The sequence below is a fragment of the Pelobates fuscus genome, chromosome 1 (genome assembly GCF_036172605.1).
Source record: "Pelobates fuscus isolate aPelFus1 chromosome 1, aPelFus1.pri, whole genome shotgun sequence".
Taxonomy (NCBI): Eukaryota; Metazoa; Chordata; class Amphibia; order Anura; family Pelobatidae; genus Pelobates; species Pelobates fuscus.
The window spans coordinates 180,254,118-180,275,773 of record NC_086317.1 but is presented as its reverse complement, the minus strand read 5'-3'; the positions used below and the strand labels follow the sequence as shown (position 1 = coordinate 180,275,773).

Sequence of the window (21,656 nt, the reverse complement as noted above, 5' to 3'; positions counted from 1 at the left end):
TTTTTTTTACCAACACGTTTTATTAGTTAAATCAGGTGTAATAGGAGCAGAGATAAAGCAGATCAATGCATCAATCCATTTTTTTTACATTTTGAGAAAACATACAAACGAGGAACAGAATAAAAATTAGAACCATACAGGTGGCTCACAGGCCTGTGATATAATAAGTAAAGAAAATGTGTTTGACAAATTCTGAAATCCCTCTAAAACTGTGGGAACAAGAGGAGTGTAGGGCCAGCTGATACCTTTTCTTAACGGAGGTGAATTTTCAGGGAAAATGTTAAATTTGGGTAATAAAGGGTAAGATTTTGAAAACATTATACAGGGTAAGTGTATTAGGCAAGATTGTGAGGATATCATAAAAGATGTTGTAGATCATTAGTACAACAAAGGCAGTGAATTTCAATATAATTGAGTCTAGCATATATTTAAATGGCAGTAAATATAATATACGTTATGATAAACATAAAATAGAATAATATAGTTGAATAATAATAATAGTAATAGTGATAATAAACTGTGAGAGGTTTCAAACATTTAAACTTTTGTTCATAAGCTATATTAGCAACTACTAAGGCCTCAATTTCCTATTTTGGATAAGCTTTACAAATGATTTAATATTTCTGGATACACTTGGAAAATATATTTTTTTCTAAAATATCAAAAATGCACATGAAGAAATATATCAAAATATTGAAATATTTTTCAAAATAGTAAATCATTTTAAAATGTATCCAAAAATATGAAATTATTTTAAACACTTATCCAAAAATATGAAATTGTAGCCTAAATTAGGAACTGTTAGAGAGTCTGAACTTAGTAGGAATATGTGATTAAATACTGTGTGAAAGATGGACTGAAGTGCTGGAGGGCAGGATAAGGGAATGCAATGCATGATGAAAGGGGTCACATAGGTCAATACAATAAACATTAAATACAATCATTAAGTGAAAAATAACAAGACCCAGGGCAGACCATAATCATAGGTAACACTAACACAAATTGCTTGAAACCTACAACATTAGAATTGTTTATGAGGAATATGTAGGTGTGGGGTAATGAAGAACATCCATCAGGATGAAGTTGAAATATAGCTGGCAATACAAGCAATGATAATGAAGGGGAGGAGACATTGATTAGGGTATTATCACTGAAACTCAATAGATTTTTCAAGGGAATGTCTTTGAAAGAACAATAGAGGTCCTGGATTATTTTTTTCTGTTGTCACAGCACCTCTCTCATAAATATGTATGTTTCTCCCTCTGATGTTCGGCATCTAAGACTACAACCACCTAGTGTGATTGATTCTGGACATTGCCCCTCCACTCTAGTGACCATAAATCATGTTCCACACTTATGTCCTTGTGCATCACATGTGTGTGATTGCATATCTTTACCTTCTTGGTCACGTGAAGCAGGTTGATGACATTATATCTATATATGCTTAGCTCTCTTGGGATTGATGACTTTTCATTTTCAGGGTCTCTGTTTGTCTTCATATAAAGGCTACATGTCACCAGTTTTTGGATGTCCCAGATTATGATGCATATTATTTCTTACTTTATACCTCCAGAATATATGTGCATTAGGTCTAGCCTCTCTAAGGCCTGGTAATATGTTTGCCTTTCTTTACTCACTAAGCTAAATCTTGTGAGTTGGATCCTTGGTAATCTTTGCTAAACATTTTTACGCATGAACTTTTGTCATCAATAAGGAAAGTAATGTTCACATATACAAGACAAGTACCATTTTTTTTAATTAGTCACTTTCAGATCATCAAAGATTTTCTATCTATGTGTCAAATTCAACAGTTTATATGGATTATTTAAACACAATATTAAAGTCTTTAAAGACAAGTATCATTGTGTAAATTGTCACTTTCAGACCATCAACAATTTGCTACCTATGTGTAAACTTCAACAGCTTATATATTACTTACATAGTTACATAGCTGAAAAGAGACTTGTGTCCATAAAGTTCAACCTTCCTTACATATATTTTTGCTGTTGATCCAAAAGAAGGCAAAAACCCAGTCTGAAGTGCTTCCAATTTTGCAACAAACTAGGAAAAATTCCTTCTTGACCCCAAAATGGCAGTCAGATATCTCCTTCGATCAAGCAGCTATTACCCCACTACTTAGAAATTATATCCCTGTATGTTATGTTTTTGCAAGTATTTATCCAATTGCTGTTTAAACATCTGTATGGAAAAACTACCTCTTCAGGCAGAGAATTCCACATCCTTATAGTTCTTACTGTAAAAAAATGAACATTTTCTTCGCCTTAGACTAAGTCTCCTTTCTTCATGCCTAACCTTGTGTCCTATCTGTAGCCTTGTTTATGAATAGATTTCTGCATAATGGTTTGTACTGGCCCTGAATATATTTGTATAATGTTATCATATCCCCTTTGAGGTGATGTTTTTCCAAATGAAAGAAATTTAAATTTTTTAACCTTTCTTCATAACTAAAATGCTCCATTCCTTTGATCAATTTTATAGCTCATCTCTACACTTTTTCAAGTGCCATGATATTCTTCTTTAGAACAGGTATTGCACACAATTGCACAGCATATTCAAGGTGTGGTCTTACCAGTGATTAATAAAGAATCTAAATTATATTTTCATCCCAAGAATTTATGCCCCTATTTATACATGACAAAACCTTACTGGCCTTAGCCACTGCTGATTGACATTGCATATTGCAGCCTAATTTGTTGTCTATAACAATTCCCAAATCCTTCTCGTGTGTTGTTATCCCTAATTCACTACCATTTAGGGTATAAGTTGTTTGTACATTCTTTACTCTGAAGTGCATAACTTTGCAATTCTCTACATTAAATCTAATCTGCCATTTTAGTGCCCTGTCCCCCCAATCTATCTAAATCCCTCTGCAGCAAAGCAATATCCTGCTCACATTTCATTACTTTACAAAGTTTTGTGTCATCTACAAACACTAAAACATGACTTTCAATGCCTATTTCAAGATATGGATTCTTTAAAAAAAAATGTGTTTAAAATTAAGTTTACCCCTGTCTTTCATTTCTTATTTAAAGAGACTCTTTAGTCATCAAAACAGTTTAATGAAGCGGTTTTGGTGTATAGATCATAACCCTGCATTCTCACTGCTCAATTATCTGCCCTTTGGGAGTTAAAACACATTGTTTATGCAGCCTTAGTCACACCTCCCTGCATGTGATTTACACAACCATCTTAAACACTTCCTGTAAGGAGACATCAATTGTTTTTTATACTTCATTTATTGCACATTCTATTGAATGTATAACTTCTTAGTTCCAGCTCTATTTCTTATCTTTTTTTCGTATCTCCTGCTCTTAAATGTTCTGTATGTGATTAAAGTTCAGAGTACTGAGCAGGAGATAAAAGCTTCAAAAACAAGTTAACTTACTGAAAATGAAACTTATTTTTTAATGCAGGGTGTGTGTGCCACAGCCAGGGTAGGGCTGCATGAACAGAAACAAAAGGGATTTAAGTCCTAAAGAACAGAGAATTGAGCAGCGAGGCTTCAGAGGCATGATCTATTCACCCAATATAGAATTAATAAAATAAGATAATTATATATAAATAATATATAAATACACTAGGGCAGAAAATGCAGAGAATTTAATTTGAAAATCCTATGTTTGACGCTGTAACTTTCCAAAAAACCCATAAAACCTGTACATGGAGGGTAATGTTGTACTTGTGAGACATCGATGAACACAAATATGTGTATTTTAGAGCAGTAATAACATAATATCATCAGTGAGAGTGCAGTTTTCATGTGAAGAATGCTAACAAAAAAACTAATATGAGCACTAAAATTTGGCCAGTGTTTGTGACTACGTAGCTACTAAAAAAGACTGGGCATAAGCCATTTTGAATACCCTGAGTTGTCTACTTTAGCAAATGGTATGACATAATGGGGTTAATTTTTATTCATTAGCTGCTATACACTCTCTAAGGCAACATGAGCCCAGCAAACCAATCTGACACATTTCAATGTGTAAAAACTGAAATGGGCAAGCTCTTTAATTCATCCTGTAACATTCCAAAACACCATGAAACCTGTATTCGGGGGGGCCTTGTTGTACTCGTAGGGCATCACGACATACAAATATCAAAATGTCTTAATTTCTCATACTTTTTTTAGATTTTATTCATATTAAATTATGTTTCATATATAATTATTTGATGTGAAATTAAAGCCTCCCTCTTCTGAACAAAGTGATATATATTAAGTGTGGGTGCACTTAATATAAAATAGGTAAATTATGGTTGAACAGACACATAGCTTAAATTCTAGGTTGTGTTCTGGTTCAGAACTTGGACAGAACATGCCTCTGTTCATAAGGGGTTAAAAATGAACTATTTCAACTTTTGTTTAAAGTTATTTGACAAGTTACTTATTCCTACAAAAAAAAAGAGCTTATAGTTTGATAATGGTTGCCAAGTGTCTAAGTGATACTCAATGTATTTTTTTTAACTTATGAATAAGAGGAATACTAAACCTTATAGCCGTGAAGAAGCTGGTTAATGCCTGCAATTTATCCACATGACCTTTATGTGTAATCAGACAAAAATATTTGGACTGACTAGCACAATGATTGCTAATTCACAGTTGTACACGGGTAGACCTGGGAACAAAATGTAGAAATAAAGATAAATTAGAGACATTTCAAAAGTAAAAAAATCAAGATATATTAGCATTTTAAAGACGGTTATGACAATTAAGGGAATTTAGATCAACAGACTGTCATTAGTGTCTTGTTTTGATAAGAAGCATTTTCTATTGACTCATCAAAAATGTATGATATACATAACTTTTGTAAATGTTTCAGGAACTGAATAAATAAAAAGTGGTTATCGTATACAGTATTATAGATTCAATGTTTTTCGCGATTTGAGCTTTGGGTACAAGGTGTCACTTGTTTTTTCCTAGCAAGAACAGCTGTATAAGAAAGACCTATCATTTATTTAATCTGTTGTGTTTTAATATAGAACTACAAAATTAATCTTTTGTTTGTCGGTTTGTTCGACAGTTTGTCGGTTGAGAGGAAGACTGCTTTTCCTGTACTATGCCACATTCATTATTCTCACATTGAGAATAATAAATGTAACTAAATTCTGAGGGCACTGTATTGTTCTATATTATGACACATCATATAAAACTACAAAATCCAATATTATTACACATCATATAAAACCAAAAAGAATGAGTCAAGATTTGTATAATAATAGTATTAATAAGAACAGTAATCTTGGGGCAATCGTGGATGAAATGAAGGTGATTAGTTCTAATGTAGAATGTGTATATGTAACTCCTCCTGCTGTTTGATAGCTCTTTACAATCCAAGGTGTCATTCACTATTTCTTGGCTGTTTGTATTGTGATTGCTATTATCTTGTGTCAAATACTCAACAACTGTAAAGCTGTATTTATGCTGTCTGCTTGCTATACCTGTATTTTATGTACATGTACTATTAAGTGTACTGTTTCAAAGGTGTGTTTGTCTCTTAGTATATATTGTGTTTAAAACTTTTGTAACGTTGTTATTTTTACAGCTGAGCCTAAATAATAAACAACTGACCCAGATGTTAAAATCCACAACTGCCCCAGTTCAAGAAGAGGAAGAGGATGCTCTGGCATATTATGCTAAACATACTTCACAGATTGAGGTGAGATTTAAAAAAAAAAAAATCTATATAAAATGTATTTCACAGGTTTGTTTTGCTAAATTGACTGATTCCATTTAATTTTGAGTCTACACTCCTTCAGATGTTGTATTGACTCTGCCTGGTACCCTGTATACACAGATATAATATTTATTTATTTGATTGCTTCAGATTGTGCGGCTGGATAGGAGCATGGAGCAAATCGTTTTTCCTGTTCCGAGTATTTGCAAGTTCCTAACGGAGGAGACAAAACACAGAGTTTTCACCACAACAGAGCAGGATGAACAAAGCAGCAAAGTTAGTGACTTTTTTGACCAGTCATCTTTCCTTCACAATGAGATGGAGTGGCAAAGAAAACTACGAAGTAAGTGGCTTATGGACAGATAGTGCTAATGTACTTAGTTGAATAATAAATTGTAATGGCTGCAATTTGACGTTGATGTTAATTGTAAATCAGATGAAGAATTAAAGGAAAGCTGTCACTTCCCAGGTATTTTAATATCATGTTTGCCTATCCCTTTATTTAAACAAATATGTATTTGTGAGATGTGAACAATTAAATGTAGAAAATTACACTTTATTCTGCAACCGAGTGTCTCGACCCTCCCTGACAGTGATTATATCCTTTGTACTTGGCAGTCAGCAAAGACAAAACATAGAGAAAACAGAGAAGCAGAGATATCAACCAATGTTTATATTTCTCCTCTTCATTTGCAACGATTGCCTTGTCTGAACTGCATTATGATGTCATTTGCTCAATCTTTAATATATATGTGTAAGAAAACATAGCAACTCGTGAAAAAAAAAGGCATAATTAAATGCAAGCATTTTTTAATTGGGGGTATATCTACAAAATAGTATTTTTTACATTTATTTTGGCAGCGTCTCTTTAATTAATGTAATCAGCATATACATTGACCGCTACAAAGCATGTGTTCAGATATGATGGGGAGGTGACTGCAACATTTTTTAGAGTTGCGGAAGAACAAAATTAATGACATATTATTAATAATAATATCAGACATATGTTCAATCTTTGATTGACTCCTGTATTTGCATGGCAGCTTGCCCTCTAAAAGGCTGTAATAAATACTGTAGTAATAGCTGTCCGGGTTATCTTCATTAGGAGCTACTCTTGTCACATCTTTGTCAGTTCTTAAATGGCCCATATATATCCTGTTACAATTTGATTTAACAAATGCTGACCAAAAAACTCTCTAAAATCTGTCCCTATCTGCAAACTTATTAAAGGCATCACCATTTTTTATTAAACACTTATTTCTCCTATTAGATATTCTTATAATCTCGTTAGAAAATGACTTCATTATGGAAGCATAGAGCTAACCAGTTAATTTTAATTAATCTTGTCTCACTTCCATCTTCCTTTCACTAACCGTGTTACATCTTGTTCTCTACATGTCATATTATATCTATTTATATTGTTCGTACAGTAAGCAATAAATTTTCCTTTGGGATATAATTTCCTTTCCTATAATTGTACCTGCTTCCTTTAGACTGTAAATATGTCTAGATCTTTTGCAATTATTTCTGCATTGTATTTCACTATTACACTGTGCTGCAAAATATGCTGGTGCTTTATGAATCATAATGTTATTTTTTTTATCATCTCTTGATCTTCCTTCCTTTAGGCATGCCGCTCATGTACTGGTTTTCACGTAGAATGACACTATGGGGTACCATTTCCTTCAATCTTGCCGTTTTCATTAACCTTATAATAGCTTTCTTCTACCCCTATGTAGAAGGCACATCCATAGGTAAGATGCATAAAAATACAAGAAGAAAATTAAACATAAACATTCAATTAAATTGCAGATCACATTATATTTAGCTGTTAATGCAAATTCAGTGTGAGATACGTTTTATTTTCCCTTAGGAATCCTGGATTCTCCTTTGGTTTCTCTTCTCTTCTGGGCCATGGTCTGTTTCTCTGTCATGTCTCTTTTTACAAAACGGTATGGCCTTCGCCCGCTGATTGTGGCTCTTATCCTGCGTTCAGTGTATTACCTTGGAATCGGTCCAACACTCTATTTGCTCGGAGGTCTAAATGTAAGTCATCTAAAGCCTTCTTGCCTGATCATCTAACTAAAATTAGATGCAAATGAGAGAGACTGAAAAAAACAGAGTAGATTTATCAGTGTCACGGTTTAATGTATTATTTTTTTCATTAATTTCATCTCAAATACTACTGAATGAAAACATTTTTACATCTTTCCTCACTCTTCTTGGCTCACAGCTAAACAACTGGAGGTAGCTGCAAAAGTACACGAGAATCTCTTTGCTAAGATCTCTAAAGATCTCAGGGCCTAGGAGCCTTGTGTAAGGACATAGGGAGGGCTCAATGTCCTAGCTCACTCACATTGCTAAACATGATTGTATATTTGTCAATCAAGATCTGATTCCAGCATTCATTAGTTATAGCACTGCCAACAAAGAAAAGAATCTGAGGTTTTCAAAAGATCTTTCAAGTCCTCAGACTTGCAGTTTTCATTCTACTGTGTGCCCAATTGTTATAGCAATTTGTGAATGTGTACACTGATGGAGATGAACATTTACTGATCACCTGAGTAAGACACTGTTGCTGACCACAGCACATTTTTATTCTAACAAGACACAATCTGCTTAAAGGAGAAATGATCTTGCAGGCAGTTTATTTAATTAATGTAATAATTTTAAATATTTTTTGCATCTACTCAAGTTAGAACTGCAAGATATGTTTAAAGGGATGCTGTAGTGCTAGGACATTAGTGCCTGGCACTACCGATCCCTCTGCCTCCCACCTCCCTCGAAACCCTTTATTTACTTACCTTTCCCCAGTGCCGATGTCCCTCAGCCCTGGGTCGAAGCTCCGTCCCCTCCTCCATCCCACGACTAGCGGAGTCTAATGCACATGCGCGCATTAGACCTCCCATAGGAAAGCATTCAATCAATGCTTTCCTATAGGGAAAAATCTCACGCTGGAGGTCCTCATGCAGAGCGGGAGAATGTCCAGCATCAGATACCAGGCCAAAAGTCCGTTACCATTCCAGAAGCGCCCCCAGTGGCTGTCTGATAAACAGCCACTAAGGGCAGACTTAGCGATGCAATGTAAACATTGCAGTTTTCTGGAACTGCAATGTTTAACATTGCAGCACCAGGTGCAAAAGGTACAGAACACCCAGAAAACTTAAATGAGCTGAAGTGGTCTGGGTGCCTACAGTGTCTCTTTAAATTTGAATGGTTCTTGATGTTGGTTTTCACTCACACACTAGCAACAGTGTGTATCCATTTATATAGATCCTGTCAGTGCTGCTATTGTTACTAACCACAGTATATGTCATTATGTTGTGTCACTCAAGTTATAAAAAGCAGTGCTTTATTACACTAATTAAAAAATAATCTAATATACATATACAGTATCTCACAAAAGTGAGTACACCCCTTACATTTTTGTAAATATTTACTTATATCTTTTCATGAGACAACACTGAAGATATGACACTCTGCTACAATGTAAAGTAGTAAGTGTACAGCCTGTATAACAGTGTAAATAATGGTGGTCACACAAAATATTTACACTTTGGGCCCAATTTGGACATTTCCACTTAGGGCTGTACTCACTTTTGTTGCCAATGGTTTAGACATTAATGGCTGTGTGTTGAGTAATCAGACAGCCACTAGAGGGACTTCCGGGCTTGAAGACGACTTTTGGTCCCCTAAATGACGTTGAACATCCTTACACTGTTCATGAGGACTTCCAACGTCACCGGAATCCCCATAGGAAAGAATTGAATAGTGCTTTCCTATGGGGAAATCCTAAAGCGAGCATGGCCATTGCTGTGCATTAGGTCTTTCCTGCGGGCTGACGTCGGCGGGGTAGTTGTGTAGGTGGAGCCGAGCCAGCGCCGAGGGACATTGACGCTGGGCCCAGGTAAGTGACAGAAGGGGTTATTAACAAGAAAAACTGAAAATGCTACTTTTATGCAGCCTGACCCAGAAAGCATGTCTGGTGGCCGTCTGAGCGACTGCCACTGGAGGTGTCCCTAGGCAGCAATGTAAACACTGAATTCAAAGTTAATTTCTAATTTAAGGCTAAACAAGCTGGAATTAAAACATAGCTGATTAGACAATATTTTTAGTATGGCTATTTTTTCTTTGAAATTCACTTTGAATTACCGTATATACTCGAGTATAAGCCGACCCGAATATAAGCCGAGGCACCTAATTTTACCACAAAAAACTGGGAAAACTTATTGACTCGAGTATAAGCCTAGGGTGGGAAATGCAGCAGCTACTGGTAAACTTCAAAATAAAAATAGATACCAAAAAAATTACATTATTAAGGGCATCAGTAAGTTAAATGTTTTTGAATATTTATTAACAGTGTGTGTATATAATGAATGCAGTGTGTGTTTATAATGAATGCAGTGTGTGTGTGTGTGTGTATATAATTAATGCAGAATGTGTGTGTTTGTGTAGTGTGTGTATATAATGAATGCAGAGTGTGTGCGTGTGTTTGTGTAGTGTGTGTATATAATGAATGAAGAGTGTGTGTTTGTGTGAATGCAGTGTGTGTGTGTGTGTATATAATGCAGAGTGTGTTTGTGTGAATGCAGTGTGTGTATATAATGCAGAGTGTTTGTGTAGTGTGTGTAAACTGGGTGGGAGGGAGGGCATTTTTCTTAATTTAATATTTTTATTTATTATTTAAATATTGAATTTTTTTACTTTTATTTTTATTCCCCCCTCCCTGCTTCATACTTGGCCGGGGAGGGGGGGATATGTCAATCCCTGGTGGTCTGGTAGCATGGGCTGTGCAGTGGGGGCCCGCAGAAGCTCTTACTTACCTTCCCAGCAGCTCCCTTCAGCTCCCTGTATAAATCTTGCGGTCTGCGTGCCGCGTGGAGCGTTGCCATGGTGACAATGGCCATGATAACCACGGGACTCGTGAGATTTAGACAGGGTAGCTGAAGGGAGCTGCCCCCCCCCCCCCCCTCAACCTCCAGGACCACCGGGCTTGTCATGAACCCGGCGGTCCTGGTCTGTATTATGGCAATGTAAGTTGCCATATGTAACGGATCACCTGGCACCCTGACTGGGTACCTCCGTTCAAGGATGTTCCTAGCGCTTCCTGAGGACTCCAAGCTCTGCAGCAGACACCACAACCACCGAACTGGAGAAGCATATGAATGCTCTCAAGCATATGAATGCTGTAAACAGCTGAACAGGAAAAGCATACAATCAGCTTACACTCCTGGCAATCAGCATACAATCCAATTCCCCCAATAACGAGACGACACTTCGTTTTGAGGTCAAGCAGAACTGACTGTACTGGCACATACAGCCTCTTTTATTCACAATCCACAAACATAGTACTGCCCACAGGGTTTTGAAATACAACCAATCAATCCGTACAATACACACACACTCCCACACAAAATCCTCCCCTCTGCCTGTGATTTGATTACTGAACACAATGGGTAATATAATTATCACAGGCAGAGAAATACAGGTTTATAAAACATATCACAGGGACCCCAAAACATGCAATAACCCCGTAAAAACCACATACCCAAAATTCACCCAGATCCATTCAGTAGTTTGGAAGATACAGTTTAATGCAGATTCTGCAGAACATATACAGACTATATGAAAAATAATTACTGTATAATGTGTCCCCTGTTGTATAGTTTAAAACTACTGCACAATGTCTTAAATACCGGCGAGATGGCACTGTGTAGAAAAGTCCAAACAGTGTCTGTGAGTTAAAATAGCCTCCATCCATTGTTCTCACCATGTGCTTCATCCATTGTTCTCACCATGTGCCTCTGATACATGAAATGGTGGCCACCCAGTAACTCCACAGTATGTCCCCAGATGGTTCTTAAAGGGCCAGTAGCAGCATAATAAAATATGCCCAAATCAGTTCCTAGAAGGGCAATACATCCCAGGGCCATAGTCGCAGGGCAATAGGCTGGCAAGCAGTCCTTTCCAGGCACAAGTGGCGGGGTTGGTTCCACCACACCATAATACAGACCCTCACTCGAGTATAAGCCGAGGGGGGCTTTTTCAGCATAAAAAATGTGCTGAAAAACTCGGCTTACACTCAAGTATATATAATTCCTGACAATTTTCACTTTAGTGAATAACTGTTTATGCAATGGAGTCTTGAGAATCTGGTTGTGTACATATTGCACTAAAAGTTGTTTCTTTTTGTGTTGCCTTATTTTATGACTATTGTTTTCTTTATATTTACTGTGTGTTCACTAGAATACTTATTCCAATTGCTGCCAAGTTAATGTTAAAATTGTTATCACTTATTGCCATGCATTGCTTTTATTTAAATAGTTTACAATATCTATCTAAGTTCTCTAACACTTGCTACTTATCCCCTTCTTTTACCTGACCAATACATATCAGCTCACCAACAAAATTGTCTTTGTGGTAAGTTTTGTTGGTAATCGTGGTACCTTCATCCGTGGATACAAAGCTATGGTGATGGATGTGGAATTTCTTTACCATGTGGCCTACATTTTGACCAGTGTCTTTGGAGTCTTCATTCATGAACTGTTTTACAGCATTCTGGTATGTGGCATATTCTCTAGTGGATGTTCATGCTTACCTATACTTTTTTATAGAAAAAAAAATAATGATATCAATGTTTATATCAAGGTTTATCAAAGGTAACAAAATGTACTAAAACGTAAAATCATATGGTATTTATTCCGTACATCATATACCAAATAATATTTTTATATGCATAATTTTATATAGTCTACTCATACATGAGTGATTGTGGTAAGGTTGTAGAATAGTGTCTTTATGGTTGCATTAATTTAATAGTAGTCAAAAAACATAGCAAAGAAAACTGTGTAACAAAAAAAAAAGAGTAGTTTACCACTTGTTATGCAGACAACAAGGAGAAGTTGCTACTTTAATATAACTAAAGGGTTTAGACTGTGTGACAGCAAGGCTGACACACAGGGTTACATCAGGAACTTGCAGAGAGAGATTTCAGATGACATATAGTGATACAGACAGAATCCAACCAGGATGAAAGAGATGGAGCATGCAGTAACCAGGATGTGACAGGGATTGGGGGAAAGACAGGGTACTAAAGTAAAACACAACTTCAAATCCTGAACACCTTTAAGAATCACATCTGTTGTTTTGTAAATAGGAACTCTGTTCATTTAAATAACAACATCTTCTCCTAATTAGAAAAGTCAAAAGTCTAATCATTTGTTGGATGGAAAGTTGGACATTAGTTTTCCTAAACAGCAGATATTATCTCATGCATGGAAAGGTCTAGAGTGTTATCTTAATGGTATGGTGACCTCTTTAAACAATATATAGCCTAGCATGTATAAGAAATATTTTTCGGTCAGCTTCACTTTAATGTATTTAAAGCTTATTGTCAATGCAATAGCATATATATCCACAGATATTAGAGATACAGCTTATGATACTGATATTGAGATGTCTGAAATTGTCTATTGTGTCATATCAATAATGATAACCTCAGCAAGTCTAAAATTGCATCCTTGAAATATTATTTTAATTATTTCTATGACAGAGGTGATTTAGACAGTTAGCCTGTCAAAACAATGTATGCAGTACCACTTAATCGGCTAAGAATACCAATGTATATACCCCACAAATAACTTGAAACGATAAATTACATGAACACAAAATTTTGATTTCTATGGTTTTTAAAAAACTTCAATCATTCAACATTTCTCAAATAAATGCCAGTCATGCCTCATTACCAAGGAATACAAAGCATATCACCATGATGTTATAATTTAGCAGCATACATTACTTAATTAGTTTTTATTGCTTATTTATACCAGATGCATATTTATACCATATGCTACTATGTTTTGTGTACAACCTGAGCAACTATATCCTGAGAACATAATGCCTAAGAGAACCAGTTGCAGTTGTCACTCACTCCTCACACAAACACATCAGCTCACGCTATACTATTTTTTGTGCAACTATATCGTGAATAGCCTGAGATTATAATGTCCAAGGGAATCTGTCTGCAACAGTCTCTCACTGCTCCCACAAACACACAAACAGTTCAGCTCACATTATAATATAATCTCAGATCGGCACTTATTTAATACAGACACAATCGATTCTGTATGCTAGGCTCAAATTATTATTTAAAATACCTTTTAGAAAGCTGCTCTGCCATACACATTTTAAGCCAACAACACATGATTTAGCACCAAGTTCTACATGCAGTGCTGTCCATTCAGAGGTCAAGATGTTATCGACTCTGCCCTTTGGACTTGTGGCTGGTGGTACAATGTCAACCAAAGTATATAATGGAGTTCGACTTGGACATATTCATTTATAATCATTTAAACCAGGGGCCGCTATGGTACTGAAGGGAATTATTTAACCAACAACACATACTTACTATTGTTAAACAAGCTAGCGTCTGTCATGTCTTGCTTAGTTCATGCCCAACCTTTATGGAATTTTGTTTCATAATGATTGGAAGAGCCAACATTAAAAGGTTCACAAGTCTTAGTTAATACAAATACTTGGCCACTACTTACTCTGTTCAGCAACCAAAGTCAAGTTTTACTGAATGAGATACACTAAAAGGAGAAAGCAGCACTTTGTATTTTTGTGTTAAGATTGAATTAAATGCCGAATGATTACACTGTCGAATACAGAGTCTGCTTACAGAATCTTCATATTGTCTGACAAGTGAGGCATGCACACATATATTAAAGTGAGAGTAGACAGTTTGTTTCTTTACAGCGTACAAATGTATAATGCATTTATAACAACTCTATGACTGTTTCTTACTGTCTATAGCTGTTTGACCTGATATATCGGGAGGAGACATTGTTCAATGTGATAAAAAGTGTTACACGTAATGGTCGCTCCATCCTCCTGACTGCACTGCTTGCCCTGATCCTGGTCTACCTCTTCTCGATTGTGGGTTTTCTCTTCTTAAAAGATGACTTCATCATGGAGGTGGATCATCTTCCTAAATGTGAGTTGAATGGGTTAGTCTTTGTCATTGCATAACCATAAAAATGTGGTGCACGTTGTTTTTATATATATATATATATATATATATATATATATATATTCAAAGAGAATATTCAAGACAGTGTTAATGCTGAAAAATCTGGCCCTTTGCTAATTCCAGTTATATAGCCATATGAAAACAACATGAAATATGCCTTTTTTTGTTTATCAGAACTCATTACCAGACAGACCATTGGGGGAAAATACATTATATCGCTAGAAAGTAGTTGGACGCATGTGGAAATCCTGTTATTACTTATTTCTGTTCCTAATAAAAATACAAGAAAATAAGGACAAAGAAAAAAGCTGGAAAGGGATTTCATTGGTAGCATAGGTTATTCAGAATCTAATTTACAGAGTTCTGATATTGTATGATGAACAGATCAACGATTAAAGGGATTTTTCGGACAGCAGCACAACTTAAGTGCATTTGGCATTTTACTAAAGAAATTTGAATGAGAAGACAAATACAGCATGAATAAGAGACCAAAAACTACAAAATGCACTAAACTCCATAGGGACAAATGATGGAAATTTTCCGTCATGCTGGCCTTTTACATCTCAAGCTGTGTCCTTAAGAGGGGAAGGGGTTTATCACTATATCACTATAGAAGTACAGATTCTTTGAACTCCAGCACAACTTACCGTAAGTGCATTTGGGTATTTTACTAAAGAGATTTCATTAAGATTTCTCTTCATTGAAATCTCTTTAGTAAAATACCACATGCACTTAAAGGACCACTATAGGCACCCAGACCGCTTCAGCTTAATGAAGTGGTCTGGGTGCCAGGTCCATATAGGGTTAACCCTGCCTGCTGTAAACATAGCAGTTTCAGAGAAACTGATATGTTTACCTATGGGTTAATCCAGCCTCTAGTGGCTGTCTCATTGACAGCCGCTAGAGGTGCTTCTCACTGTGATTTTCACAGTGAGAAGACGCCAGCGTCCATAGGAAAGCATTGAGAATGCTTTCCAATGAGACTGGCTGAATGCACACGTGGCTCCTGCCGCCCATGCGCATTGAGCCGATGACATCAGAAGAGGGAGGACAGTCCCAGCACTGAGGGAGCCCGGCGCTGGAAAAAAGGTAAGGGATTAACCCCTTCCTCCCCCTTCATCGCCACGGGAGTGGGACCCTGAGGGTGGGGGCACCCTCAGGGCACTATAGTGATCCTTTAAATTTTGCTGGAGTCCAAAGAATCCCTATAATTGTTGATCTATACATCTATAGTGATATAGCAAGAATATGAAACCAAAAAACTACCAAACACAGTTAAGTTGTGTTGGTTCCTGGAGTGTTTATTTAAACTAACAATTTGACATTATAAATCATTTTCATTACAGAACATGTTTCATAGGTAGAAAACATTCACAAACTATTTTCTGAGAAGTTATACAATTTTCTATAATTTTTATCCCTCAACATAACATAACATAAAAAAACGAATCACTAACCAACATTATATCATGCATAGACACAATATTAAGTAGTAATTCCAAATATGGTTCAATTGGAAATTGTTAATTCAGAAAAATTATGGTTTATTATTAATTCTCACAGTTCCTGAGCCACACGCCCAGTCCATGGAGTCAAGCTCCTTTGAAGAATATTGTAGCAAGGACCAAATCGACTGTTCTTCTGGAGTTACAGTACTTCATAATCCAGAGGGTAAATATTTGCTGTAATTGCAATTTGTTTTTTCCGAATTACTAAAGAATTACTTGTCATGTTTATGTTTTTGTATATTTTGCACTGCCACCATTTGCCTATCGCCTCTACAAAAAAGCATGCTTATCCTGTTTTTTTTCATGATTTCATTCTCCATCTTTTACATATTTCCCAGAAGACGAAGATAACACAGAACGAGCATGTGACACTTTGCTGATGTGCATTGTTACCGTACTAAATCATGGATTAAGGAATGGTGGAGGCGTGGGAGACATCCTGAGAAAGCCTTCCAAGGATGTAGGAACATTTTGAACATTTCCTTAGTCTTGTACAAATATTTGGAAATATTCCTGCTAGGAGAGTCTACCTGGTTGGACAGCATATAAATTAATCTAGTGTTATCAGATAATAATTTCCTAGAAATCTAATCGTGTTTTTTATATATTGAATGACTAATTAAAATTGGTTTCTAATAGGAATCCCTTTATCCTGCTCGTGTGGTGTATGACCTTCTTTTCTTCTTCATCGTCATCATCATTGTGTTGAACTTGATTTTTGGAGTCATCATTGACACATTTGCAGATTTGAGAAGTGAGAAGCAGAAAAAAGAGGAGGTTCTGAAAACCACATGCTTTATATGCGGTGAGAAAACTATTACATCTGCCTGCAATTTGTATGCTTGCTGACACAATTTCTCCGCCCTCTATTGATCCCTGTTTTTTTCTGTAACACCTTCTGCAACAGACCTTTTTCTTATAATGTTATTTTTTACTTTGCATGAGGAATTAATTTGGAGAAAACATTAGTTTATATGCAGTTTTGTAATTTCAACATTAAATTTTCAACCTTTCTTCTCTTTGGAAATCCCTTTCTTTTTGGAAAACAAGTTTGTTTTCCTGGCACTATTGTGGTCCTTTAAAACACAGTGTGAACATGACATAACTTTACTACAGAGGGATAGGGATAACTTGGGAGACTGAGTAGGCAAGTGGTAGATGATAGTCAATACAGATAAATGTAAAGTCATGCATTTTGGAATAAAGTTTGTGGTAACATTAAATGAAAAGAATGACTATTATAGATCACAAATTAGGCAACAGTATGCAATGCCAGTCTGACATTGCAAAAACTAGTTAGGTGCGTTTGTGCATTGATTCATATGATCAAAATATAATCTAGCCTCTTTTTAAATCAATGGTAAGACCATTGATAAGGATTGGTAATAATTGCCATAATTGGAAATGTCTGCAATTGTTTTTATATTTGTAAGCCTTCTTTTAGATCAACAGTATAAAAAGCCTAGACAACTAAGTAACTATGTAACTGACTGACAAAAGGTAGAAAAGACTGATTTTAAATTCAGGTTTTGGAGAAATCTAGACATTTGCTAGCAATTCTTCTAGCACAATGTATAGATCAAAGTTGATTCTCAATCATTTTAACATTGAGCTGTATTTGTTATGATAGGTATAGTATCAGCAGACCAAATGTTGCAAATGTTTAGCTTTACAATATTAAGTCACTCTTTGCTATATAAATATCATGTACGTTCCAAAAATTAATTGAAATCCCAGACCTATGAGATTTATTTATTTTTGTTAACACCACAATCTAGCCCCCCTGGGCCCCTCATGCCTCCATAAATATAGCAACATCTTGAATTGAATCCATGAATCTCTATGAGGAAAGTTCAGTGTCTGCATGCAGAGGGTGGAGACACTGAATGTTTGGATGCATTTTAGGCAGCCATGACCCAGGAAGGATCTCTAACAGCCATCAGAGGAGTGGCCAGTGAAGTTATCACTAGGCTGTAATGTAAACATTGCATTTTCTCTGAAAAAGACAGTGTTTACAGCAAAATGCCTGAAAGGCTCACTATAGGGTCAGGAACACAAACATGTATTCCTGACCCTATAGTGTTAAAACCACCATCTAGCCCCCCTGGGCCCTTCATGCCTCCATAAATAAAGCAACATCTTACTGTAGTCAAGCCAGAAGCTGTAACTCTGCATGCTGTTTGCCTCAAAAAACCAAAAACAAGCAGTCTGCTGACATTAGCAGAAGTGGTAGCCTGATCCAATCACAGTGCTTCCCCATAGGATTGGCTGAGACTGACAAAGAGGCAGATCAGGGGCAGAGCCAGCATGATTCAAACACAGCCCTGGCCAATCAGCATCTCCTCATAGAGATGAATTGAATCAATGAATCTCTATGAGGAAAGTTCAGCGTCTGCATGCAGAGGGAGGAGACACTGAATGTTTGGATATATTTTAGGCAGCCATGACCCAGGAAGGATCTCTAACAGCCATCTGAGAAGTGGCTAGTGAAGTTACCACTAGGCTGTAATGTAAACACTGCATTTTCTCTGAAAAGACAGTGTTTACAGCAAAAAGCCTGAAGGTAATAATTCTACTCGTCAGAACATATTCAATAAGCTGTAGTTGTTCTGGTGACTATAGTGTCCCTTGAAGGTAATGATTCTACTCACCAGAACAAATTCAAATTCACGGGTTTGTAGTGGTCTAGACTGGGCTTCAGACATCGCTCTAAGCTTTTCAGCTTGTTGACGTATACTGGCCGAATATTGTGAGCATAGTGTCTCAAAGGCTTGAGTAATTCACATCTCATGTAAGGCCCATGTAATGGAAGTTTAAAGGGTTGCAGGCCTCCCATCATCAGCCATCATAAAACATAGGTTTCAGGAACTTTGCTCTCCACAAATAGACATATTTCAAAGTCAAAATAAAGTCAGGCCTCCAGTGGGGACTGGTATACAGGAAACAGGGTTTGGGCAAGGTAAGGCAAAGGATCGACTTCTTCTTTCACCCCCACTGCAACCACAAGCCTCCAATGCTATCAGTAGAGTGTGCGCTCAATGTGGCTCCACAAATCTGTTCAAGTTGCCAACACTGCTTGTCTAGCAGTACAAGGCAGGTGTTTGAGCAAAAATAGCATATGTTAAGACCAAAAATGTATGGACATGAGCCCCCCTCCATCAGCTATCAGGCCCCCCTATATGAGGTATTTTTTATTTTAAGTTTATTTTATTATTATATTTTTAGCTGTGAATATATACACATATGTATATATATTCACAGCTAGATATACATTTATGATTTTGAAAAATATATTTTGTTCCGGTGTCATTTTTGTACCATGCATACATATTGGATATCAGCAGAAGGGTTTATCTGTCATTTAAACAGCAACTAATAATGTGTATGGGTGCACTTAAAGTAGCAAAGTACATAGCAAAAGTGCAAAAAGGCCTCAGTCACTAAATGCTTAAAAATAATAATTATAGCTCGTTGATCCATGTTGAACATAATCTTGAACATTATAGGCTTGTGTTGTTTTTGAGATTAATGTAAGCAGTGGTGGAACTACTGCGGTCGCAGCCGCGACCGGGCCCGTCACTCCTGGGTGCCCGCCGGCTGGGGCCGCATTGAAGGGGCCCATCGGGTGGCCCATGCTCTTGGGGCCACCCAATGGCAATGAATTTCCTGGGGCCCGGTCAGCGTTGCGGCGCTTTAAGAGCATGACCGGGCCCCAGTGGCGACGTGAGAGCGCTGGGAGGAAGCCGTCTCCGCCGGGGAGGAGAGGAGGGAGTCAGAGTAGGAGTTCTGACTCCCATCAGCCGGAAACAGCAACTGTACCCCAGGGAACTCACCCTTCTGCACCTAAAGGTAGGAAACAGGAGGGTGACTACATTTTTGTAACTGTTTGTGTGTGTGTGTGTGTCTGTCAGTATGTGTGTATGTGAATGTCTGTATGTGCGTGTGTTAATGTCTGTATCTGTGTGTCTCTGTATGTGTGTGTGTTAATGTCTGTATCTGTGTGTGTCTCTGTATGTGTGTTTGTGTTAATGTCTGTATCTGTGGGTCTGTCTGTGTTTGTCTGTATGTTTATCTTTGTCTGTGTATCTGTCTGTATGTGGATCTGTATGTGTATGTCTGTATGTGTGTCTATGTATCCGTGTGTGTGTTTTTGCATGTATGTCAGTGTTTGTATCTGTAGAAGTGTCATTCTGTGTGTGTGTGTGTGTGTTAGCATGTGTATCTGTGTATGTATTCGTATATGTAATTTTATACAAATGTAGGGGCTGGGGGGGGGAGATGTGTGTGGGTGGGGAGGGAGGGGTGCCAAGGGCAATTTTCGCTCCTGGGCCCTGTGTTTTCTAGTTACGCATTTGTATGTAAGTTTGATATATCAAGTAATAGATAAGAGTATCCCTATCTAGTAACACTGTTTGTTGCCTTTCACTTTTAAAGTGACATTTCAATTCCAATATATTTTTTTTTTTTACATCTGTCTTTAGTAGATATACCCCCAATAAAACCATGCATGCATTTAATTATGCATTTTCCAATGGAGGTATATCTAAAAGAGCTTGCAAAAGCTGCAAATCTATTGTTTGCAACCATTGCAAACCTTCTCTTTCTTCAAAGGCCCAGACTTTCTGTGGCTATCCAATCACAGACTTCCCAATGCAGCTCACTGAGAAGTCTTTGCAAGGCAGGTGCTCTGGGTAGTTACCTGCCTCTTGTGTTTAGGTTTACTGAGCTGAGCTGCTCTAGGTGTTTGGAGTGTTACTTTAAACTTGGGTGTAGTAACAGCTGTGATCAATCCAAGGTTTCAGTAGTAGAAAATTATTAGTTTTTCAGATATGGCATAGCCTTTGTCTTGACTTCCTTCAAAACAAAGACCTTGTTTTTCCAAGTAGATGCCAGAAACAGTTAGTCTATTTTTAGACTTCTATAGACAAATATTAACGTAATGAAGCTTTAAAGATGAGATGCCAAATTTCACAATGCAGTGTTTGCTGTGTAAGCAACAAAAATGATTATAATTGTGACTGTACAAATAATAAAGCAGACAACTGGATACAAACAAAGCATTTCAGTATTGATGTTTATGGAAGAAAAAAAATCTATTGTACATGATCTGTAAGAGCAAAACTATAAATGAATTGACCAATTGTATATCTACTCTCCTGAACGATATCAAATGTATCTTTATTGAGTAAAGACAGTTAAAGTGAAACAGTCATAAACAAATGCCTTGGAGACATAGTTACAATTGCGTGACATTAAAGGGACACTTCAGCTCATTGAAGTGGTCTGGTTGCAATGTCCCATGAAGGATTCTCTAGTGCCAGGAAAACAAAGCATTTTTCCTGGCACTATAGAATCCTACAGTGCCCCCTTTGCTCGTGCCCCCCAACCGGCAGGGCTCAAGAGCTTAAAACCTCTTCAGTCACT

The 21,656-nt window shown here is 36.9% G+C and overlaps 1 protein-coding gene across 2 annotated transcripts in view; it reads left to right on the top strand.

Annotated features, from left to right (window-relative positions):
- Window positions 1-21,656, top strand: part of ITPR3 (inositol 1,4,5-trisphosphate receptor type 3) — a 192,032-nt gene that overhangs the window by 162,650 nt on the left and 7,726 nt on the right. The window contains exons 47-55 of one of the 2 annotated variants that reach the window (XM_063453125.1): window positions 5,562-5,675; window positions 5,844-6,036; window positions 7,322-7,447; window positions 7,567-7,739; window positions 12,090-12,254; window positions 14,508-14,688; window positions 16,288-16,395; window positions 16,574-16,692; window positions 16,872-17,037. In XM_063453125.1, the coding sequence (XP_063309195.1) occupies window positions 5,562-5,675; window positions 5,844-6,036; window positions 7,322-7,447; window positions 7,567-7,739; window positions 12,090-12,254; window positions 14,508-14,688; window positions 16,288-16,395; window positions 16,574-16,692; window positions 16,872-17,037 (1,345 nt within the window). Of the gene's footprint in view, window positions 1-5,561; window positions 5,676-5,843; window positions 6,037-7,321; window positions 7,448-7,566; window positions 7,740-12,089; window positions 12,255-14,507; window positions 14,689-16,287; window positions 16,396-16,570; window positions 16,693-16,871; window positions 17,038-21,656 lie in introns of both variants that reach the window. The other variant, XM_063453123.1, reaches the window with a different exon arrangement.